A 26,057-nucleotide genomic window follows, 5' to 3' on the forward strand; every position below is an offset into this window, starting at 1 on the left:
TCATTCTTTGAGCCGCTGTTCGCTACAGCGTGACAGAGTCTGTGCCAAATGGGCTGCATGAGCCAGGAGTGGAGACCACAATTTGCTTTTTTAAACTTGTGGTTTCAGTGCAGTCAACGGTCACGGATTCTGGTGCTGCTTTAAAAGTTTTATTTTGTGTTTTAATCAAAGATACAGTGTCTCATCTCCCTACTGTTTACGTTCAGCCTCCACGCACGTGCATTTCTAGAAGCGCAAACGGAATCAAAAGCAGAAACTCTCCAGATTACATGGATTTTCAATGTTTGTTATAAATGTGGATTTTTTCGGCATTATTATTCATAAAACGCAGCAGAAGGTAAAAAATAAGCAGCGAACGACTTAAATGGATGAAGTTCACACATCACATTATTGATTAACTGTCAGATGATATATGGTAGAGTGAGATAGTTATGGACTTCGTCGTAAGAGAGTAAGTGGAGACCATGTGGCCGTCATACCTGAGAGGAGCTCTTCCTCCCCCACATCCTCATAGCCAGAGTTCTGTCCCTCTGAGAGAGCACGACCTGTTAAAAGAGAACGGTACATTCGTCCAACACGGAATTAAAACACATACACAAACACATGCTCTCGTTCTCCCGCTCTCTCTCACTTGCACGTCACACACACTCCCCGCTGCCACCTCTTTCGCTCTCAGACATGTACTATGTCCCTCTAACTCTCCCCCTCCCCTCTCACACACTTGGGCACATAAACACATCCGCTGCACCTGTGACTCTCGTGGTTTTTGGCGCTGAGCTCTCTGGCTAAACGGGAGTAAAACCGTTTGGCTCGAAAGGTCTGGAAGATTCTTATCACTGGCAAACTTAGAGCGCACCAGTAAAAATTATACCACCACAGTTAAACCATAGTAAATGAACAAGCTCAATCTTCACGTCGCTCTTTTTAGTTTTCTTTGCTGTTCACATGGCCCAGTTTTTGATTATCCCTCCGCACCAATTTCAATCTGTAACACCCAAAGCTAAAACGATTTTCGCCTTTTCCTTACTTTATTAGAGGCAGATAGCACATGTTTTGAAGATCACATAAGTACACAAATGCAGAAACTCTGTTTCACTCCCATCTCTCTCTCTCTCTCTCTCTCTCTCGCGCGCTCTCTCTCTCTCTCTCTCTCTCTCTCTCACCCTCTCCCCTCCCTCTCCCTCCCCCTCCCTCTCCCTCTTCCTCTCCCTCCCTCTCTCTCTCTCTCTCTCACACACACACACATACATGCAATCTCTCTCTCTCTCTCTCTCTCTCTCTCTCTCTCTCTTTCCACAGTAGCAGCTGTGCATCCCTGTAAAGAGACTCTCACCTCTCTTGAACAGTGTTACTGCTTCTCTTAGTGAGGAATCTGTGGTCAATCTCCTCATAGACAGCATCAGGCAGAGTCATGTGTTTCCTCTTAGACAGGGCTGTGTGGGAGAAGACACACACACACACACACACACACACACACATACATACACACAAACAGGGTCATATTTCTCATTCAAAGGAACTTTATTTCCGCTGTTTTTCCTCAGTGTTTGTCCTACCTCTCCTCAGAGCTCTGTTCTGGTAAAACAGCACAAGCAGAAACACCAGCAGTAGCAGGAGCAGTGCTCCTAGAACCAGGAACACCACTGAGGGAATGGACACACCAGTCTGTGACTGAGGCCGTGAAGGACTGGTCCGTTTGCTGGTGGTTACTGGAGACACATGGACAAAGAAATCACATTCCAGGATATGATTTAGAGTTATTATAAACCATACACCAATACAGAAACACAAGTCAGATTAAATGAGACAAAGAAACATGTAGGTGTTCATATTACCTATAGATGCTGCAGAAGTAACTGATGAAGTTGTTCTCTCTAGGACTACACACACACACACACACACACACAAACACAGATACACACACACAAACACAGACACAGACAGAGATACACACACACACACACACACACACACACACACACAAATACAGAGAGAGAGAGAGTGTTTAGTAATTTTGTAACAGGACTTGAACATTTTGTCTTTAAATATTACAAGTCAGTGAATGTGATATCCTAACATGAACTCATGGGGCATGTCTTACTGTCATTCTAATAGATTTCCAGTACAAATATATGACATCAATCATCAAACAAGCACATGACAATCAGCCCTAAATAATTATTTGAGGTATTTCAGTGACAGGGCCCTGTCCCAATTCTCTTCAGTGCTCTGTTTCCTTGTGACCTTTTCCTGGCAGTTTTGATGAACGTTCTTATGATTTTTTGTTCAGTATGACTTCAATACACTCAGTTCTGTTTGAATGTTAGTAGAAAAGGACACAAGGTAAAGGAGACATGTAAGAGTGTTGGGACAGGGCCCAGTCATTCAAATACTTCAGATTAATTCTGTGACTCAGGTCTGATGACAGTAGCCATGGGAACCACTGTCTCACTCCTACCTGTACAGGTGACTCCAACGTCTTCCTTATGAGAACAGTCGGTGTTGTTCTTCAGGGAGAGAGAGCAGTCAGACAGGTGGATCTCACTTCCTCTGCACTCCACCCTGCTCAGCCACACAGCTCCCTCTCCACGCCCAAAGGCAGCATTCCCATCAGCCCTCAGTGCCGGCCCACAGCCCAGCTGTCTGCACACCACCTGAGCATCTCTAATGTCCCAGTCATCATCACAGACTGAGCCCCAGGTACCATCATGATAAACCTCCAGCCTCCCAGAGCACTGGCCCCTCTCCCTCCATCAGTCTGAGGGGTAGATGGTCTAGAACAACAAACCATGGTTTTAACTAAGACATCTAATTATCATGATATTAAATAAGGATCCAAAAAATTGTGCATGGTAGATTTGTTTCATTAGTAAAAAGCTTATTTAAGCCATTATTTAGGGACTCGTAAGTTCAAATTTTTTAAATTAGTTTTCTTTTTGACAAAATGAACAAATACATGCAAAAATATACTTAATACAGAATTTCATATTTAAGACTGTGCAATAGTTAGAGCTGTATGAATGCTGGAGTCCAACTGAGTTCACTCCAATCCTCTGTTAGAAGGATGATTAGGCGGAGATTGGGGGTTAATGAAATCCACCCTTTATTATAAATTCAAACGACAATCGAAGTGGAGTATGATAGGCGTGTGGGTGTGTGGGTGTGGTATTTCACATTCACGCACATGAAGTCGGTAGAGAAATGAACTGCCGAACTATACCGAGAAGCACAAAACCGAACTTGAAAACAGTGCAAAAAACCTGGGAGGAGGGTTTCACAATGACGCAACACACGTCATCGCCCCAACTATCCCAAACATAGAAACATATGAGAGAGAAATATAATGTGAATGGGGGTTAGACATTGTCACCTGTGCATGGTCTGTGATGTGGAGATGCTGCACATGGCAAAAGACTTCGGGCGACAGTTTTTTCCTCTGTGACTAAAGGAGAAATATGATGATTTTTTTCTAATGGGTTATTGATTGTAGCTGTAATCACTTGTAACAGCACATTCTTTACCATTATCTTCATACCTCACAGTGAAATTATTTCATAATCTTCATCAGAACACAAACACAAACAATGTTACCAATAGAAACAGAACAAATGAATGTAAACCCAAAAGTCTATATCAGTAGTGAATCTTTCTTCCTCTGGGTTGATTAGAAAAGTGAAGGTAATTTACCTGAACAGGTGATTTTTGCCACTTCATATGCATTACATTCATTCTGACCCCAGAGTGAAGACGGACAGTTCCAAAGACTGATGTCGTGTTTGCGGCATTGTACACGGTCAAGCCAGTTTGGAGCTGAAGCCAGTCTTGGTGTGCTCCAGTCCACACTGCCACTCTTTCCACAGTTCAGCTCTTGGCAGATTAAAGACACTGTGTCTGAGTCCATCTGGTCCATGCAGACATTACCCCAGATTCCATTGTAAAAAACCTCCAGGTTCCCAGAGCAGCCTTCAGTCAGTCTGATTTCTTTAAACTCTGAGGACAAAAACAGGATTTGAAGTCCACATGGTTGACAAACACTGTCATATGACTCCTAAAAAGTCTTTCACTCAAACAGGCAAAAATGGGCAAAAAAGGAGAAAAGGGAAAAAAGCATTTTAGGAAAATTCCACCCATTTTTCTGTCATAACCAAGAATCAGCAATGTTTAAAACAAAAAAGATGCATTTACTCAAACCAATTACCTCATTCTCATACAGCTTGAGGGTATGATATTTATGATGCATTTTATCTGAATACCTGAACACAGCACTCCCACGTCCTCCTTGTGTCCACAGTCATGTCGGCCCCATCCCTCTGACGGACAGCTCCACAGGGATGTCTCGTTCCCCACGCATTCCACCTTATCCAGCCAAATGGGTCCAGTTCCAGGACCAAACCAGGCTGGAACCGGTCCACTCAGGGCCTCTCCACACTGGAGCTGTCTGCACACCACCTGGGCATCTTTCATATCCCAGGAGTCATCGCACACTGTTCCCCATGAGCCTTTGTGGAAAACCTCCAGACGCCCAGCACACTTACTCCCAGAACCCACCAGTCTGAGGGACCTGTGACCTGAATTAAAGTATGAAGATGACAGGCTCAACCTCTAAACTCAGGAATTTACTTACCAATTTTTTTTTTAACAGAATATTGATTCTGCATTATTTTAAATAGCTATCCAAAGGCATTGTGATTTATCTGATCATAAAAGAGACTGCATCTGTTCTTGTGGACATCAGAGGCCAGTTCAAATGACCAAACCTCCAGTCATGTAATGCTCACCAGAGCAGATGAGTGAAAGCTGTGAACTGGAATTGCAGTTTGTAGTCTGTGGTAAGCTGCAGTTTCTCAGATAAGCTTCAGTCCCAGAGCACTGGAAACCAGTCAGACACTCATCACTGTCCCCTGGACCAGACCCAGAGGAGCCACTGAACTCTACCACAGAGCCACAGTCCAGCTGTCTGCAGACCACAGAGGCTTCAGACAAACTCCAGGAGTCCAGGAGAACTCTCCTCCAGGCCTGATGGAAATAAACCTCCACCTCTCCCTCACACTCCGTCTCTCCAGTCAGCCTCACCCATCCACCATCAGCAGACATAGAGGAACCTGAAGAGAACATTTAAACTTTACCAAAAGCCTCCTCTTTATGAATCAATTATTAATGAATCAAAGTACCAGTGTGATGATTGTTTCTGCAGCATTCAGTCATAAAGTGTATGTAAGTGTGTCCCTCATATAAACTGACCAGAGCAGATGACTCCAGAATCCTGCCTATGAGAGCATGCAGTTCGACTCCATGAAGAGATGACACATGCTGAGAGGTGTGTCTCGTTGCCCTGGCAATCAAACACATCAACCCACACTGGGTCACTGCCCTCCCCAAACCAGTCCACCCCCACTATGGCCACGGCACTCCCACAATTCAGCTGTCGACAGAGGACGTTGGAGGCTCTGATATCCCACGATTTATCACACACTGTTCCCCACTCACTGAGGTACTGCAGCTCCACTCGAGCAGGAGTCAGAGCTGTTCACTAGTCTGAAGTCTGTGTATCCTGTTTGCACAAGACAAACAGTGTTGTTAACATGTTTACATGAAGCACAAAGAGGCATGGCATTCTGTTTCTCATGGACATATTTTAATGTGCTGCAGGAACACTGCAGGAAATCATCAAACAGCTACAGTCACGAATCAGAGGACGCTCTTTAAAATTCTCCAAATATATCAAAATAAGGTCTGTGTTTTTGAACAGGACTCCTCCTCCTGTCTGTAGACACATCTCCCTGAGGAGAGACAAGACACATCAGCTCTGTGAGAGAGTCACACAACCACAAACACATTTATTTCAGAGAAGAGGTACACAGCTGAATTCATTACAATTGCATTACATGTAGAATAGTGTGTGCATGTGTGTATGTGTGTGTCTGTGTGTGTATGTGTGTGTGTGTGTGTTTGCAAAAAATTTCAGTACCAATTTCTATTCATAAAAGACAAAATTTATGAGATTATGAGTCAAACCTGATTACGGCCTTGGCGTCATATCTCACACTACTGTGTTAGAAAAGTTTTTGATTTCTCATCTCGGTGCTGAATAATTATTTATATATGGCAAATTGAACAGTTACATATTATGCGTCAGAATTTAAAATACGAGTTCAAAACATACAGTATTGTAGGACCATTGATATCTCACCCAGGAGATGTCTCTTAGGGTCACGACCCTCTACTTTACTCAGTGTAATTAATCCTACAGCCCCATCTAGTGGTTAGAAAAAGTAAGTGCCAACATTATGTGAAAGTGAAGATGTTACTGACGAGTCAGTGTTGACAGCATATCTGCAGACAGCGTTTGTGGGTTATGTTTTAGGAAGTGTATGCGTACCTTTATATACTACCTGATACAAATGAAGAATATTGCTTTGTGTATAATCTGAACAATAGGAACAAAACAGTATGTAAATCCATGTTGAAAAATATTCCTGTTTGAGAAGTAGTTAAAAATTAAATTTGACTGAATAAAGAGATGCATTTGTGGAATTCATAAGGGGTATTTGCCATAAAAAATGTCTAAATGGGAAAAAAGACATACGATTTAAACTTTTATACTGTTACAAAAGCTGTTTAAACCAGCATTTGACTGAGAAATTCGCTTCCGTCAAAGACAACAACAGGTACACACCTCCTTGTCATGATGAGTGTTTCCTACTTACTGACAAACGTCATAAGCATTCATGCACGTACCTCCTGTGAGTGACCAAACGCACTGGTCACGATGATCCAGAAAAGTTCATCACAGTTGTAACGGGGTGAGAGACATAAGTGAAGAGGTCTCCGTTCAGAGTTTCTTGAAGGACTTTTATGTTGGAAAAACGAAAAATTATAGATAATGACATCATAAGTTCTATTGAAATATCAAGCTGTTTCACGGTCGTTTCTGTTTAGCCCAGTGTAAATCATTCAGCCCCCTCTAGTGGTAAAATATAAGAAGTGCTAAATAAATGAAAAAATGTGGCATTGACAGCAGGTCATTTTTCAGCACTTTTTCACTTTGTGTACTATTACATGTTTTTTCATGTATTTGTAAATATTTGTGTCTTATTGGCTCCCTTAGAAATTTTTGAGAGCGATTCTACAGGCTGTAATATTTTAAAAATGATATAACAAGTCCTTCACTTTGTTCATAATTTTGAGAATACCACAAAAACACTACTTTGATCCTGACACTTCTGAATGTGATATAATGAAAAGCTGAATAAATTTAAAGAAAAGAAAGGGATGCGACCTTGCAGTTATGAGGAGCTAAAGATCCGCACTACTGAGTGAGTGTGTGTGTGTGTGTGTGTGTGTGTGTTTGTGTGTTTGTGCATGCACACATGTGCACGTGTGTGTATACTTATTTTTGCTAAATTAGAAGGACATTTTACTGATAGCACATTATTTTATTGAGGACATCACATCAGACTGGGATCAAAATCGTAGTTACCACTGGTTAAACCATTAACCTCCACTGGTTAACCATTATGTGGAAATGAACATCTAACAATGTCTCTCTCTCTCTCTCTCTCTCTCTCTCTGTCGAGCCACACATACTACTCCTGAGACACCAGTGATCCTGACTCCTCCCGCCCTGTGGACCGATCCATCCTGTTATCATCCTTCATCCCCCTGTCAGCCTCCTGTCTGCATCGCCATCCCCTTTGTTCATGCTCCAATTTACTTTCAATTGCCCACGTGGTCGGCACCTATTGCACACCTGTCTGGCCAAGGGGTCTCCTCTCTCTATGGTCCTTCTCAAGATTTCTCCCATTTTCCCATTTCCCTCTTGGGTTTTTGGGGAGTTTTTTCTTGCCTGCCATCAGGACTAAGTCAGGGGGTGCTGTCATGTTTTGATTTGACTGTTGTGGCCTGTAAAGCCCTTTGAGACTGTAAACAGTGATATTGGGCTCTAAATAAACTTGAACTTGAACTTGAACTTAAACGAATTTCATTGGTGTTTATATATGTATGTGTGTGTGTGTGTGTGTGTGTGTGTGTGTGTGTGTGTGTGTGTGAGTGTAAAAAGATATAGTTTTTATTTATAAAACTAAAAATGTGAAAGCTTTTGGGAGGATTAGGATTAGGGTCAAGGTTAGGGTTCGGTTGTTATTCTCTGCTTTTGTTGTTCTGGATTGTCTCCAGAATTTTGTGTTCAAAGTGTACTAGTGTGTGTGTGTGTTTGTGTGTGTGTGCGTATGTGTGTCTGTGTGTGTTTGCGTGTGCTTATGACTGTGAATTTTACACAAAAGAGATCACAATATTGTGTAGAGCATAGTCACAAACGTATAAAACCTACATCTGTAACTGCCCGTTTTTGTGGTCGGGTACGGTATACTGTTGGAACATAGCAAGTGAACCAGGAGTTCCATTAATGAATTAGGGCAAAGGTCTGAGGTGTAAGAACTGGACATAGTAGACATGATAAAACCGTAACAATAGTGTAAGGCAGTTTCCTACAACCAGGAGAAAAAACAGAATGACTAGAGTTGTTGTAGCTCAAAGAATTTGCAGTAAACACATCAGCCACTAGAACATAGTAGAACATAGTCTCTATACTAACCCTTACAGCATGAAGACATCACTGGAGGTATAAGTCTGCAATCACAAGGTCAAGACAAATCTCATCATAGATTCAAATTTAAAGTAGAGTTTACTAACTCAGTGCCTCATTTCCGTCATAACAACAGTACAGAGTGGAAGCTCTGAGACTCAGAAATGCCAGGACAGTCCAAGACAGTGTTTATGTCACCGCGTCAGATTCTTTACCCAGTTCATTTAACTTAATCAACGTGGAATACACATGGATGATGGGCTGCTGAGCATTATGAAGGGGTGTTTAAACTGATTTACTAATTTTGAAGTAGAAGAAGAAGAAGATGATGAAGAAGATATTCCATTTTTTGCTCATTTTGACTTTGCTTGTGAGCCCTGTCACATTTTCCACATGTTAATAATGTGAATTAAAGCTGAAAAAGAAAACCCAATGGAGACTTCTGAAATATATCAGGCTGTATATTATTACACGATATCAGATGGTGGACCAAGGAAGTTCCTTATTTCTCTCTGTATATAACAGTCATGAGGGTGCAGACAGACCATTTCAGTTCAAACTGTTCAGGGATGAACCGGTTATTACTTTCGTAACCACCATAACGACGCATGTCCGACTGCCCTGGCCCAACCCAAAAACTGCATTTTACTGTGTGGGCCTAAGGGATACAGGTGTGAGTACATAACCAATTTATCTAGAGTTATCTTACATATTTATACGTATAAATAAACAATGGTAATGTTGCAATAATCCCTGATACTGTGCTTTTAGATTCAGCCTCTTTATTTTTGGCCGTACCCTCTTTTCCACATGCATACACCTCTCTCACCTCCTTCCTGTTCCCTCTCTATCCTTCCCATCCTTTATTCACCCCCTTGTGTCCATTTCTGTCTGACAGTCTAACAAGAACACAACACATCCCCTCTTCTTAAGTAAGTTGCCCTTACCAAGTTTGTGCTGATACAACATCGACTCAAAGAATCATTTATGTAGTCTCAAAGTACTAAAATACAATGTCAACTCAAACAATCACTTAAGTCGTCTCAAAATACTCAAACGGAACTTTCCTTCAAAATAATTTGACTAGAAATGTCTAGAACATTATTTGAACTGTCCCTGTAGAATATTATGTTCATTCTATACCAATACCTTTCTCTTTATTTTTCTACATTACATATTCCTTAGTCCATACTGGTGGTTCTCTGATCCTGACCTCTCTTTGAGGAGGCTGATCTGGGGGAACCCTTGTGTCTCCCTGTCTATCCATTTGACCTCCCACATGAAGACCAAGGTGTCCATTAGGATCACGTTTCTTCTCCTGGGGGTTACGTTGGAGCCAAGTGTGATGCCTGCCGTGTAACAGTTCAGAGGGAGTGCATTGAGTGGTAGTGTGCTTGGTTGATCTGTGCACCTGGAGAAAGTCTGTGATGAACATCACCCACTCCTTTCCCTCAGTTTGTGCTGTCTGCAGGCTGTCTTTCAGACTCCTATTAAACCTCTCCATTTCTCTGCTGGCCTGTGGAAAACATAAGATCTCTTGTGTGTGACTTGCCCTGTCCTAAAGAAACATCTCCATTTCTTGTGAGATAAGTTGACTGCTGTTGCCTGAGACCAATTCTTTGGGATTCCCTTCTCTGCTGAAGACTGATGAGAGAAACTGAAACACCACTACTGAAGCAACGTGGGAGGTGGGCACCACCTCTGGCCATTTACTGTAATAATCAATGAGAGTGATGACAGACCAGCAACCTGGAACAGCTTTCTCACACAGTCCCATTAAATCTATAGCTACTTTTCCCCATGCAGCAGTAGGGAATGGGACAGGTGTAAGAGACATGGTGTGTGTGTTACTGCAGTTTTGTCATGCTGCTGACAGGTGTAACAGGCCTTGATCACCACTTCAACTTGCTTGTCCATGCCCAGCCACCAATAAAGGTCCCGGAGTCTCTGTTTGGTTTGCACTATGGCTTGATGTGTATCATGAGTGAGCTGTATCAGTTGAGGCTGTATGCTCTCAGGAGAAAGTAGTCTATAATGCCCTCTCATGACACATCCCTATACAATAGACAGTTCAGTCTGTACTTTATAGTATGATGACAGTGATGGATCCACACTCTTGCCTGTTCTGGGCCACCAAGTGGCTATCAGATCACAGTGTTAAGCCTGCACTGGGCATGCCTGACAGGCAGCCTTGAAGTCCTCAGAGGAGACAGCTGTTAGGCCTGTGATAAGTGCTATCACCTCGATGTCCTCCTCAGGGTGATCCATCACAGGTAATGGCAGCCTAGAGAGACAGTCGACCATCACATTGTCCGAATCAGGCTTGTACTCAACGTCATAGTTAAAAGACAGTCACCGTGCTGACCACCGTGCCACTCACATGCCAGCTCTGTCGAGACCCTGTGAGGAGCGTAATGTGGTCAGGGGGCTGTGATCCATGATGTGAACCCCCAACCCCATAGGCAGGTCCTCCATTTTTCAGTCGTCCATACACAAGCCAGTGCCTCTTTCTCCTCTGTAGAGTCTTTACACTCAGATGATGACGGGGTACATGGTGCAAATGCCACTGTTCTCTCAGATCCATCTTTGTGTATTTGGGTGAGCACAGCACCGACCCCACAGTCCGATGCATCCGTAGTGACTATCATAGGCTGTTCTGGATCAAACACAGTCAGAGCAGGGCTACTGACTATGAGCTGTTTTACTGCATCAAAGTTCCTCTGTGTGTCATCTGTCCAATCAAATGCAGCTGACCTCCTCAGTAGGCTGCGCATGGGCTCTACCACTGATGCACAGTTTGGAATGAACTTTGCAGACCATGAGGTGAGCCCCAAAAAGGAGCAGAGACTGAAACATCTTTGGGTGGGGGCGTGTGCAGAACTGCTTCCACGTGCGATGGATCCGGCTTTATCTCATATGAGGTAACCATGTGCCCCAGGAATTTCCGTTCTGTTTGTCTGAGTGTGCATTTTACCATGTTCAGCTTCATGCCAGCTGCACTGATGGCCTGCAGCACAGCTGCAAGGTTGCGATCGCGGACTTCACGTGAGTCACCTACAACTATGACATCATCTAGGTAACAGTGAGCTCTGGCTACTCCTTTCAGTATGAAAGACATCATGTGTTGAATGCAGACTGGTCCTGATGCCAGTCCAAAGGGAACCATTTTAAACAGCTAAACAGTCCTTCATGAGTGATGAATGATGTTAGGTCCCTGCTCTCTTCATGAGAACCTGGTAGTATGCGCTCTGTAAGTCCAGTGTTGAAATCCTGTCATCCTGTCTGACAGAAAAGTGGTTGTAACAGCATGTATCAGTATGTAACACCATGTAACAGCAGTAGCAGGTACTGAGTAACCATGGTAACCCAGAGTAAACCTGTGTGCACTGATTAAGACTCTACAGCAAGTCTTCATCTACCTGACAGAGAGAATGACTGAAGGAGTGAATGGAAAAGAGGGATCTCAAGAAAATAAAACAAAGTGAAGACATCATAATTTAATTCCTCTTACAACAGTCTTGTCATAATCTTTTGGATGGAGCTCAGGTGTAGAAAGGAAAGAAAAGCAAATACAACCTTCCTGCTGCAGAGCTACTCCCTGAGGTGGAGTCCAGTAAAGATCAGACACAGCTCCACCTCCCCACTACAGCCAGGTTCTGCTGCTGTGAGTGAATGTGGAGCTGACCAAGGCTCTCACTCTCTGTCTTCAGCTGTCAGTGCAGGTTTGACAGATTGGTGCTGTCCGTGGTCCTGAACACTGTTGCCAATCGGACACTGGGAGCTTTCAGTGCATGAGGGGAAAGTGCTTGGTTTCCTCAGCCCCCAAGTAACCCAGATAAAGTAAACTCATTTCAAACAAATACCAACTATAGGAGTCATTTGTAGGAGGTGTAAGTGTACCATGTGTTTTTATTATGTGTAGTCATATTTCTCACCACTAGAGGGTAATAGTGCACAGGGTGGAGGGTCATAATACCAGCTGAACAGAACTGAATTACACACACAAACAGTTTTGGTTTCCACTGGAGACTGTTGAACCAAACACTGACAGTCTGTTTGAGAGTATTACAGCTTCAGAGCCACAGGCCTCGGTTTGGGCTAATTCTTCCCTTTTTTGAAGAAATTTTCCACATGAGTCCATATTTCATACCAGTTATCAGAAAACACAGAAATCAGTGTCACATTTTAATCACTGCCTTCATCAAGTTCGGTTCTTAAATCAAACTGTGGATGTCACAGAACGTTCATCATCTTTAACAAGACAAGACAGAATTAATGTTTCAGTGGAACCAAAAGAGAGAGGGAAGGAGAGAGAGAGAGAGAGAGAGAGAGAGAGAGGGACAGACAGACAGACAGAGAACATAGATGGCCACTGTTGTCATAATAGAGAGAAACCTGTCTTTTTTTATTATTTTTGGAGAATTTATGTTTTCTCTGCTGATTTCAGACACAAATTACAAAGTATTTAGTCTTATTAGTCTGGTGACTTTAGTATGTGTAATTTAGCCGTGAACTCACCATCAAATTGGATATACGTCAGTTAGCCAAATTGCCAATTGTTGCCAAGGTCTGTGATAACTTAAATTATTTTCCCACTAGAGGGCGATAGAGCTACATAGTCACTTTAAGTTCAAGTTCAAGTTTATTTAGAGCCCAATATCACTGTTTACAGTCTCAAAGGGCTTTACTGCATTGCCGTGGAGTAGGATATCACCCACTCTTTCTCCTCGCTCTGATTTAGATGTATTTAACAGAATTAATCACATTTCAAAAAGAAATACCATAATACATAAAAAACAGATCCCCACCCAGTTCAACACTTCAAATGCCGTTGCACAGGTCATGTAAAGTTGTGTAAATAGATCAGTGTATTGAATTCACAGACTTTAGTCTCCATGTCCTGCTTCCTAACAGGCATATTATAGTGACAATTCACTTTTACCAGCCTGTTCAAATTTACAAACTCAGTCCTGCATTTTATTGGGAATATTAATCAATGACAATTCAGTGCTGGACAAGTAACGTCTCCCTCTAGTGGTAGAATACCAACTGACTAATGGGAGATCCACATTAATACTCTTTACTGAATTTTGTGAACTTAATAAGCATTTATTCTGACAACGGTGTTGTGAATCAACAGTGTACAAGTATTCAGAAGATGACAATGTTAGAAAAATAGAACAATAATACAGTAGATATTGTGACAGGTAAGATATAACAATTAAATTTTTGAAAAACGTGCAAACATGTTCCCAGTTAATGTTACCAAATCTTACAAGAGTAAACAACAAAAAGAAACTATCAAAGTAAAAATCAATTCTTCAGCATCAATGACAAAAGCATTTTCAGCAAAAGCTTCAATAATCAATATATTTAGTTTTCTTATTCGAAAAAACCATGACATTCTCTTGGTTTTTTGTCCACTATGGATGCATTTCCCTGAGTTAATATTTGATATGATTTTGGACAAAATAACTGTATGAAGATAAACACTGAAATGGTACTGAATCAGAACAAAGGCTGGAATATTAAAGCCATCTATTAATACTGAACATTATATTTCATACAGTTCCTTTATTCCCTTCTGTCCATCCTCATTTCATTATCTACTTTTTTCTCTCATTTGTGTTTTGCTGAACAAACACCACCTTCCCTGATTCAGTCTCTTCCATTATTTTGATCTAGAAATGTTCCTCTTTACAACACTGAGGTCTAGAGAGCAGAACTACATACAAGTACAAAGTTCAGAGTCCTAGACTGACCTCTCAGACACTGGATAAATCTGTGTGTGAAAAGTTTTCTGTTGACTGCAGAGACATGGAAATATGAATTATCATTTGTTTCAAGGCCTTATTTGACATAAAAGACATTTTAAAATGACATACAAAGGTAGGAGGTGGAATTTCCATCTTTGTTACTTTCTCCATCTTCCTTAGAAAGTCTCTCCTTCCACATCATCATATTCCATCTCTAATGGAGCAGGAGAAAATTCAGGTTTTTCATTTGTTACATTTGTTATTGTTCATTTGTTAATCTTTTTTAATTTTATGTACTGAGCAATTGATACAGTGGATATTGTGACGTTTGTCATTAGATGTGAATGGGAGGTGGGAAAGCCCTGTTAATAAAGCGGATTGTAATTATGTAATTATGAAATCAGCACAACAGTCAGGACACACTCACTGACCTAACAGCTTTTCTTTGTCCTCATCCACACTCTCCTCATCATCAGACTCATCCAGTCCATCCACTCAAACACACGTCTCACACCTCACAGACTTTCTCACTCTCTGTCATACATTCACTGGCCACTTTATTAGAAACACCAAGCTGATAGTTACACTTTATTAGTGGACAGATAGAAACTAAGACCCATCTGCTGCCATGTACAGTTAGTGTTAACCATCCTCTAGTCCTTCATCAGTGGTCAGGTTCTGATCACAGGACCACTGGACATTTTTGGGTGGTGGATCACTCTTAACCCAGCAGGCTACAGCCTGTAATTGTAAACCTATAGCCACAGGCTCTAGTCTATAACTGTACACCTGTATAATGTAGCTTTAAGATAGGTATACCTCATTAAGTGACCAGTGAGTGTAGGTCCAAGGTAAGTGTTTCAAATAAAATGCACAGTGAGTGTATAACTTCCCTATACACACAGCATGTAGTGAGAGTTTAAAAAACATTTCTCTGAAACTCACCTGCTAAACTGCCTTGAGTAGTGTCCACATCATCATAATCCTCTGGTGGGTCTTTCACAGCTGTCTCTGAAACAATAATCAACACAGTCATTACTAACACCCTAAACTCACATCAAAAACACACTGAACATGATTCATGGTTTCTTTTGTGGGCCACATTTTTGTTCAGGAGGATATTTTCTCACATTTGAACACAAAGTAAAAATATAAAATGAATCATCAGAAAACTGTTAAACATCTTGTATCACTTCAGTTCTGCTATTCCAAACATTAATTTTCTACATTACTGAATGAAAGAGGCTCTCACTGTGGTTATATGATCACTGTGGTTTCAGTGTGACGGACTGAAGAGAGTGGGACAATATCACACAGATCATAACTCACCAATCAAACTGCCTGGATCCTGCCCTGACATGATGACATCATCATAGAAGTCTAGTGAGACCTTTGTTCCTGTCAGCTCTAAATCAATCACAGAGATACATTGTTTTAAATATTGTCTGTTATACGAACATCATGTGATATGGAAATATAACATTTAATATGCACATCTAGAGAAATCACCCGTCACACTTCCAGACTTCCTCCCTACAGTGATGACATCATCATAGCGCTCTGGTGGAGCCTCTGTCACATTTTCCTCTGCATCAAAATACACAAACAAATTCCCCTCCATTCACAGCAGACACTGAACAGTAATGCAATTTTAAAGTGCACATGTTTGTATTAAGAAAACATTATTAATCTAAAGACAGAGACACACCCATCAGACTGTCTGGGTTCTGTCCTGAAGTGATGACATCATCGTAGCTCTCTGGAGAGTCCAGGGTCAGCATCTCCTCTGAACCAGATAAAAGCAAAGAGACATCTGAATATTGACTCAAAACCACCTGTAAACAACATTTCCACACATCTGGTTAAACAGACAGTGGACGAGATCATGTGATCCATCTATAAACACACTCACTTGTCCGGTCACTGGTAGTTTTCGCATCATCGTAATACTCAGCTTTTTCCTCTATCAAAGACTCTGCAGGAACAGGATAAATGAATAAATACAATGCACTGCCACAGAAACTTGTGGTGTAACACTTTATTACAGTCACACTGAATGGATCGAGTAGCACACTGAATACCAGACTTGACTTTGTGTCAGTTGTCACGCTGGTGACTGTCACTCTACGACACCTAATGAGCAGCAGCGCAACAAATACGCACAGACGTATCCTATACGGACATTTACAGAAAAGCACAAGTTTGGTCTTTTTTGGATTAACAAAGAAGAACATTTATGCGTTTAGCAAATTTCATAATTTTTCACGTTCTTTGCTCTGACACGCTAAATAAATAGTACTAAAACAAACGCTATTTGACGTCCTATTGACAGTATGCTGTCAGACAGATCCTGGCTGACCGCTGTGCACTCTTCGCTCGCCTGCGTAAGATCATCAGTCAGACTCGATCTTTCTTTTTTTAAATGTCTTTAAGAGACCAACGAAGTAATCATAGTCCCGTTCTGTCAAACGGCGGTCTGTTAGCTCAATTTAACCTCGCTTGCAACCCGCATTTGCTACGTTCTCCCCGCTTATTTTCTCCCCCCTCGACACCTGTCAGACCAAGCGATGACTGAATCTGAAGCGACCGTTCTGCCGGTGAATCTCCGGAGTCCTTGCGTATCTTTCAAATTGGCGATATTTGATCTTGGCAGGTAGCTATACTGACGAGGCTTCCATCAACGCGCTGTGGTGAAGTGAAGCTCGGCTTCCGTCATTCTTTGAGCCGCTGTTCGCTACAGCGTGACTGAGTCTGTGCCAAATGGGCTGCATAAACCAGGAGTGGAGACCGCATTTTGCTTTTTTAAACTTTCGGTATCAGTGCAGTCAACGGGCACGGATTCTGGTGCTGCTTTAAACGTTTTTATATTTAACCAAACGATACACAGTGTCTCATCTTCCTACCGTTAACGTTCAGCCTCCACGCACGTGTATTTCTAAAAGCGCAAACGGAATTTAAAACAGAAACTCTCCGGATTACACGGACTTTAAATGTTTGTTATTCATGCGAATTTTTTCGCCATTAGCTTTCATAAAACGCAGCAGAAGGTAAAGAATAAGCAGCGAACGACTTTAATGGATTAAGTTCACACATCACATTATTGATTAACTGTCAGATGATCTGTGGTAAAGTGAGATGGTTATGGACGTAAGGAAGTAAGTAGAGACCATCTGGCTGTCATACCTGAGAGGAGCTCTTCTTCCCCCACATCCTCATAGCCAGAGTTCTGTTCCTCTGATAGAGCACGACCTGTTATAAGAGAGCGGTACATTGGTCAAACACGGAATTAAAATACATACACAAACACGTGCTCTCGTTCTCCCGCTCTCTCTCACCTGCAAGTCACACAAATTCCCTGCTGCCCCCCACCCCCTTTCGCTCTCAGACATGTACTATGTCCCTCTACTTTAACTCTCCCCCTCCCCTCTCACACACTTGGGCACACACGCACATCCGCTGCACCTGTGACTCTCGTGGTTTTTGGTGCTGAGCTCTCTGACTGAACAGGAGTAAAACCGTTTGGCTCCAAAGGCCTGACAGATTCTTATCACCGGCAAACTTAGAGCGCACCAGTAAAAATAATACGACCACAGTTACACCACAGTAAGTTTACAAACTTCATCTTCACGTCGCTCTTTGAGTTTTCCTTGCTGTTCACATGGCCCAGTTTTTGATTAACTCCCACCCCCGTGTCTCTCTCTCTCTGTCTCTCTCTGTTTCAAATGCTCAGGCGATCGCATAGCCTTCAGTCTAGGTCGTACATGTACTACAGAAGTGGCAGAGTACTGAAATAATGATCTTGTCGACTACAGAAAAAAAACCCATTAATCATGACAGTCACAGTTGCGGGATTAGTAGAGTTTATATGTAATTAACGATGTGTTGTGTTGTAGATATCCTGTCTTTGAATTTAATATTGAAAGACAACAGACAAATGTGCCTGAAATAATTTCCCTTGACTGAGTTACCTCGGTCTTTTGAAATCACCAAATGTTTTGTGCGTAAACGGCAGGAGACCTAATTTGACGTACTGCGGTGAGGACTATATTCGACCCGCGTTACAAAATAGTTTTCATTTTATTTAAAGAGCAACCTGTAACGTCTTTGAAATGAAACATGATCATGACGAAATCTTAAGCAGTCTATCTCTACATGGATGTCCAAAACCAAACTGATGTCTGTTTGAGTGGGTGGCGTTATAAACTGGGTGTCTCTGAAGTGAGCTCTGCGTTAACGCAGTAACGGGAAGCATCGAGAATTTACGAGCATCATTCTGCAATTCATTTAGACAACATGTCTACATATTTATTTGTAAAATAATTTATACAAAAACTGGCCAGTTTTTCCCGCAACGAAACACAAACACTCTTTCCCGTCCCCTAATTCTATTACTCTCGCTCAAGTACAATCTGTAACACTCAAAGCTGAAACGATTTTCACCTTTTCCTTACTTTAATGGAGGAAGATAGCATATGTTTGCAAGTTCACATAAACACACAAATGCAGAAACTCTGTATCACTTTCCCATCTCTCTCTCTCTCTCTCTCTCTCTCTCTCCACAGTAACAGCTGTGCATCCCTGTAAAAAGTCTCTCACCGCTCTGAACAGTGTTACTGCTTCTCTTAGTCAGGAATCTGTGGTCAATCTCCTCATAGACGGCATCAGGCAGAGTCATGTGCTTCCTCTTAGACAGAGCTGTGTGGGAGAACAATCACACACACACACACACACACACACACACACACACACACACACACACACACACACACACACACACACAGGGTCATATTTTGCATTCAAAGGGATCTAATTTCTGCAGGTTTTCCTCAATGTTTTTCCTACCTCTCCTCAGAGCTCTGTTCTGGTAAAACAGCACAAGCAGAAACACCAGCAGTAGCAGGAGCAGTGCTCCTAGAACCAGGAACACCACTGAGGGAATGGACACACCAGTCTGTGACTGAGGCCGTGAAGGACTGGTCCGTCTGCTGGTGGTTACTGGAGACACATGGACAAAGAAATCACATTCCAGGATATGATTTAGAGTTAAACATAAACCATACACCAATACAAAAACACAAGTCAGATTAAATGAGACAAAGAAACATGCAAGTATTCATATTACCTAAAGATGCTGCAGAAGTAACTGATGAAGTTGTTCTCTCTAGAACCACACACACACACACACACACACACGCAGAGAGACAGAGTGAGAAAGTGTATTCATTAATTCTGTTGTGAGTGTAAGAGGACTTGGACATTTTGTCTTTCAATATTACTTGTCAGAAGTTGATAACTGTTTAAGCTTTTGGGTCCCATAATGAGAAGAAATGAGGTCAGAGTTCATTTATTCATCAGTGTTGGACCTGAACTTCTCAGTGAATGTAATATCCACACATGAACACATGGGACATGTTTAATATAGTTTTTAATAGATTTCCACTACAAATATATGACATCAACCATCAAACAAGCACATGACAATCACATCTGGATGAAATAATTATTTAAGATTATTTCAGTGACTGAGCCTTGCCCCAATTCTCTTCAGTGCTCTGTTTCCTTGTGGGTTTTTCTCTCTTTTCTCTACAGTCTGATGACAGTAGCCATTGGAACCACTGTCTCACTCCTACCTGTACAGGTGACTCCAGCATCATCCTTATGGGAGCAGTCAGTGTTGTTCTTCAGGGAGAGAGAACAGTCAGACAGGTGGATCTCACTTCCTCTGCACTGCACCCTGCTCAGCCACACAGCTCCCTCTCCACGCCCAAAGGCAGCATTCCCATCAGCCCTCAGTGCCGGCCCACAGCCCAGCTGTCTGCACACCACCTGAGCATCTCTAATGTCCCAGTCATCATCACAGACTGAGCCCCAGGTACCGTCATGATAAACCTCCAGCCTCCCAGAGCACTGGCCCTCTCCCTCCATCAGTCTGAGGGGTAGATGGTCTAGACAACAAACCACAGTTTAACCTAAAACATCTAATTATCATGATATTAAATAAGGATCCCAGTTTTTAAAAAAGATGTGCGTGGAAAATGTTTTCATTGGTAAATAGTATGAGGTTTTTAAGCCATTTTTTAGGTACAGGTGAAATTTTTAAAATTACTTTTCTTTTATGACAAAATGAGCAAATATAACCACAGACCTATTTTACTGAATGTCATATTGAAGAATTTTCTGTTGTAGACTACTGATATATGAAGTTGACAAACATATGAGAGAGAAATATAATGTGAGTGGGTGTTAGACGTTGTCACCTGAACATGGTCTGTGATGTGGAGACGCTGCACATGACAAAAGACTTCGGGCGACAGTTTTTTCCTCTGTGACTAAAGGAGAAATATGATGATTTTTAACTAATGGGTTATCGACTGTAGCTTTAATCACTTGTAACAGCACATTTTTCACCATTATCTTCATGCCTCACAGTGAAATTATTTCATGATCTTCATCAGAACACAAACACAAAAAATGTTACCAATAGAAACAGAACAAATGAATGTAAACCCAAAAGTCTATAATCAGCTGTGCATCTTTCTTCCTCTGGGTTGATTAGAAAAGTGAAGGTAATTTACCTGAACAGGTGATTTTTGCCACTTCAAATGCATTACATTCATTCTGGCCCCAGGGTGAAGAAGGACAGTTCCATAGACTGATGTCGTGTTTGCGGCATTGTACACGGTCAAGCCAGTTTGGAGCTGAAGCCAGTCTTGGTGTGCTTGAGTCCACACTGCCACTCTTTCCACAGTTCAGCTCTTGACAGATTAAAGACACTGTGTCTGAGTCCATCTGGTCCATGCAGACATTACCCCAGGTTCCATTGTAAAAAACCTCCAGGTTCCCAGAGCAGCCTTCAGTCAGTCTGATCTCTTTAAACTCTGAGGACAAAAACAGGATTTGAAGTCCCCATGGGTGAGTAACGCTGTCATATGACTCCTGAAAAGTCTTTCCCTCAAACAGGCAAAAATGGAAAAAAGGGGAAAAAGCATTTTAGGAAAATTTCATCGGTTTTCCTGTTATAACCAAGAGTCAGCAATATTTATAATAAAAAGATGCATTTACTTGATTTCCTCATTCTCTTACAGCTTGAGTGTGTGATATTTATGATGCATTTGAGCTGAATACCTGAACACAGCACTCCCACGTCCTCCTTGTGTCCACAGTCATGTCGGCCCCATCCCTCTGATGGACAGCTCCACAGGGACGTCTCATTCCCCAGGCACTCCACCTTATCCAGCCAAATGGGACCAGTTCCAGGACCAAACCAGGCTGGAACCGGTCCACCGAGGGCCTCTCCACACTGGAGCTGTCTGCACACCACCTGGGCGTCCTTCATATCCCAGGAGTCATCGCACACTGTTCCCCATGAGCCTTTGTGGAAAACCTCCAGACGCCCTGCACACTCACTCCCAGAACCCACCAGTCTGAGGGACCTGTGAGCTGAATTAAAGCATGAAGAAGAAAGAGTCAACCTCTAAACTCAGGAATTTATTTACCAACTTTTTTAGCTGAATATTGAATCTGAAGTAGTTTATAACAAGTGTCCAAAGGCATTGTGACTGGTCTGACAATAAAAGAGACTGTCTCTGTTCTTGTGGAAATTAGAGGCCAGATCAAATGACCAAAGCTCCAGTCATGTAATACTCACCAGAGCAGATGAGTGACAGCTGTGAACTGGAATTGCAGTTTGTAGGTTGTGGTGAGCTGCAGTTTCCCAGATAAGCTTCAGTCCCAGAGCACTGGAAACCAGTCAGACACTCATCACTGTCCCTTAGACCAGACCCAGAGGAGCCACTGAACTCTACAACAGAGCCACAGTCCAGCTGTCTGCAGACCACAGAGGCTTCAGATAAACTCCAGGTGTCCAGGAGAACTCTCCTCCAGGCCTGATGGAAATAAACCTCCACTTCTCCCTCACACTGCCTCTCTCCAGTCAGCCTCACCCATCCAGCACCAGCAGACATAGAGGAACCTGAAGAGAAGAGTTCAATTTTACCAAAATCATCCTCTGTATGAATCAATTATTAATGAATCAAAGTACCAGAGTGATGAGTTTCTGCAATATTCAGCCATGAAGTGAATGTAACTGTGTCCCTCATATAAACTGACCAGAGCAGATGACTCCAGCATCCTGCCTATGAGAGCATGCAGCTCGACTCCATGAAGAGATGACACATGCTGAGAGGTGTGTCTCGTTGCCTTGGCAGTCAAACACATCAGCCCGTATTGGGCCAATGCTCTTCCCAAACCAGTCCACCCCCACTACAGCCACAGCACTCCCACAATTCAGCTGTCGACAGAGGACGTTGGAGTCTCTGATGTCCCACGATGCATCACACACTGTTCCCCACTCACTGAGGTACTGCAGCTCCACTCGACCAGAGCAGGAGTCAGGACCGTTCACTAGTCTGAAGTCTGTGTATCCTGTTAAGATAAAACATAAGATGGCACTTCATTATTTATGTTTATCTTCTCCTTATCTCTGCACTGTAGAATTTGCTCCTTCTTCTCTTGTATGATTCCTTTTGCTGTGATGAGGTGAACTTCTTCCCAGGAATTAATAAAATGTTTAAGTTAGTAAAAAAATAAAGCAATGATAATAAAGTGACTGAGAACAGGTGATCATAAGTGACCAAAAACATCAAGTAAACATGTAACAAAAAAGCAAAATACAGCAAAATATAATTACTCACTATGTTTAGATTCAGACTATAATTTTATTTAGTTATTTCTTAGTTATTTTTGTAACAATTTGTCTCATCATCTGTAAATAATTGTGAGAAATAATACATAATTCTCAATAAATTACATTCATTATTGTCCTAAGGACACGTCAATAATTCATAATTACCAGTGCATTTTATTCCCACATCGTTGTCATGGGGACAGTTGCGTCTCTTTGAAGATGATGTTGGACAGAAGAAAATCATAGATTCATTGCCTCTACACTGAATCTCCTCTGACCACACCTCACCCTCCCCTTTACCAAAAGCAGCAGCTCCCAGCACCTCTACAGGAACCCCACAGCCCAGCTCTCTACACACCACCTCTGCATCCTGCTGGTCAAAGGCAGCATCACACACCGTCATCCATTCACTTCCACGAAGCATCTGCAGTCTCCCAGAACACAGACTAGAACCAGCAACTAGTCTGGTCCCCTTACCTGTCAATTAAACAGTGGTTTATTTCACAAATGTGCTTTTATGAAATTATAAAAATTTTTATGAGATAGAGTGAGACTTATATTGCTCCTTTTTGGAGAGAATGTTAAATCTGTTTTATGAGAACTGAGTGAAGATTTGACTAAATACTGATTCTGAGGAAAGTGACATATTCTTTCAGAGCATTTTTTTCATGAGCTTTTTACTTTTTTCTTTTTGTCCATTAATGACGTTAAAAATATTCTGATTATACAGTGTCGGGCGGACAATGTGCAGCTTTCAGAGAGAATAGGACATTTCTTAACCTTTAGTGTTCCTTAGTAATTAAAGTTGCAGTTGTGTAAACTCTCTCCCTCTTTTTCACCCTTCCTTATCTCTCTCTATCACTCTCACTCTGCCTCTCTATCCCCATCCCCTTTGATCCCAGTTCTCTCTTTATGGCCCAGACCTCCCTGTGTTCAGGACCAATGCACACCAAAACAGAAACCCCTCACTGTAACACCTAACAGACGCCAGGCTCGAAGTTTTAGCACAGGAACCCCCAGGAACCATTTGGGCAGAAGTTGATAACGATCAATTCTTTTTGTCCGCTATGGACGTTAAAAATATTCTGATTATACAGTAAGGTCAGTAACACTGTTATGCAGTCACATAACTGAAACACTGACTAAAATAAGAGGAGAGAGACAGAATGATGAGTGTAAAGTTCAGGAACAGAATAGACTACTGGAGAATGAAGTCTCAGAGAATTTCATCAGTAACATGGACACTGTGACTTGGACACAGTAAATGACCAGTGTCTCTGAACGATTTAAAAACAATAACTGTGACATGGAAAGATAAACCCAGAAAAATAAGTTGATTTACAACAAGCCTGACAAGACATATAATCTGTCTTTACTTCTTTCCTCTCAGTACAGTCTCTGCTGTTCATATATACACACAACCTAAACTTCATCATATAAAACTAGTTACCTCCACACAGCAATAACTATAACTCTCACAGCTACATACACATTCACACACAAACACACACAAACACACACACACACACACACACACACACACACACACAACTACCGATTTAAAAATAACGCTCCAAACCCCATGTACATAGACACTCATTGATCAACTTTATACAGCAAATGCACAAATAACCACAATCATTTATAAAATACTACCTAACATCATCAAACAAATGAAAAAACTTCACTTAAATTAGTGGATTTCTCTCAGGCTGAATTTAATATTATAATCATTATAATCATTCTGTTAAAAGGTGACAGTATAAAAGCTACATGATGTGATGAGAAAATAAAGACATGAGTGAAAGGATGTGTGAACACTGCAGTAGATTATTGTCATTTATTACTGAGGTTTAGTAAAGCCTACCTGAGCAGACGACTCCAACATCATAATAATGACCACAGCGTGGAATTGCCCCATCATCTGATCTACAGTTCTTCAGTGTGGACTCTGACCCTGTACACTGCACTCCAGCCTTCACGATTGGTCCTGATCCCTCTCCAAAACGTGCATATGTCACTGCCTCTACAGCCTCCCCACATCCCAGCTCTCCACACACCACTGCAGCAGCACTCATATCCCAAACAATTCTGTAACCTGAATTCATACCACACACTGTGCCCCACTGTCCTTTATGAAGAACCTCCACTCTCCCAGCACAGTGACTACCACCATTCACCAGCCTCACACTGTCTGTAGAGGGGAGAGAGACAGAGACAGAGAGCGAGAGAGAGAGAGTTTCAGTTGAGAACTAACTTAAAATATCTGAATGAAAAATATCCTCTTGGAACAAAAGGTGCTCAAAACATTCCATTTTAAACACATATTCTGTAAGCAACAGGATAATGTTCTGTCCACACACACACTGTAAGACAGATGTCTGAGTCAAGTAAATTTCCTCCTTTAAAATGACATATTTTTTAATTTAAATGACATTTTACTGATCTCTTGATCTTTTCATCATGAATCTGCACTTACCAGCTGTGGTGAGATGAACCATGGAGGACAGAAAAATGATCCACACACACGTCTCCATCTCTCTCTGCCCCAGACCACGCTCCGTTTCAACAACTAGTCACAGAGCACAACCTTCACCTCTGCTCTCTCACACTGACTGAAGGAACTGAGTCCTCTTAGCCCACCTAGAGAGAGGACTCCTCCCACCCACCAATCACACTCACTGTTGCCTTATTAGAGACACTGCAGGAACTCATCAAACAGCTACAGTCACAAATCAGAGGACGCTCTTTAAAATTCTCCAAATATATCAAAATAAGGTCTGTGCTTTTGAACAGGACTCCTCCTCCTGTCTGTAGACACATCTCCCTGAGGAGAGACAAGACACATCAGCTCTGTGAGAGAGTCACAAAACCACAAACACATTTATTTCAGAGAGGAGGTACAGAACCGAATAGATTACAACTGTATCAGCTGCAGAATAGTGTGTGTGCGTGTGTGTGTGTGTGTGTGTGTGTGAGTGTGTGTGTGTGTGTGTTACAAAGGAAACTCCTAATCAAACCCAATTACTGC

General features: G+C 41.9%; 1 protein-coding gene across 1 annotated transcript; it reads right to left on the reverse strand.

Moving 5' to 3' along the window:
• LOC115824174 (antigen WC1.1-like) lies at window positions 1-25,104 on the reverse strand. Its single transcript, XM_030788280.1, has 21 exons — window positions 24,894-25,104; window positions 23,192-23,503; window positions 22,450-22,764; window positions 21,985-22,312; window positions 21,466-21,812; window positions 20,916-21,218; window positions 20,110-20,285; window positions 19,971-20,019; window positions 18,937-19,035; window positions 17,524-17,589; window positions 16,253-16,315; window positions 16,049-16,126; window positions 11,402-11,602; window positions 9,798-9,933; window positions 5,358-5,447; window positions 4,254-4,561; window positions 3,688-3,990; window positions 1,334-1,433; window positions 699-844; window positions 480-545; window positions 1-53 (listed from the first exon to the last, which is right to left on the reverse strand). The coding sequence occupies exons 1-21, from the start codon at window positions 25,102-25,104 to the stop codon at window positions 1-3; spliced, it is 3,750 nt and encodes a 1,249-aa protein (XP_030644140.1).
• Window positions 25,105-26,057: the final 953 nt, after the last annotated feature.

Source organism: Chanos chanos, chromosome 11 (genome assembly GCF_902362185.1).
Source record: "Chanos chanos chromosome 11, fChaCha1.1, whole genome shotgun sequence".
Lineage (NCBI taxonomy): Eukaryota > Metazoa > Chordata > Actinopteri > Gonorynchiformes > Chanidae > Chanos > Chanos chanos.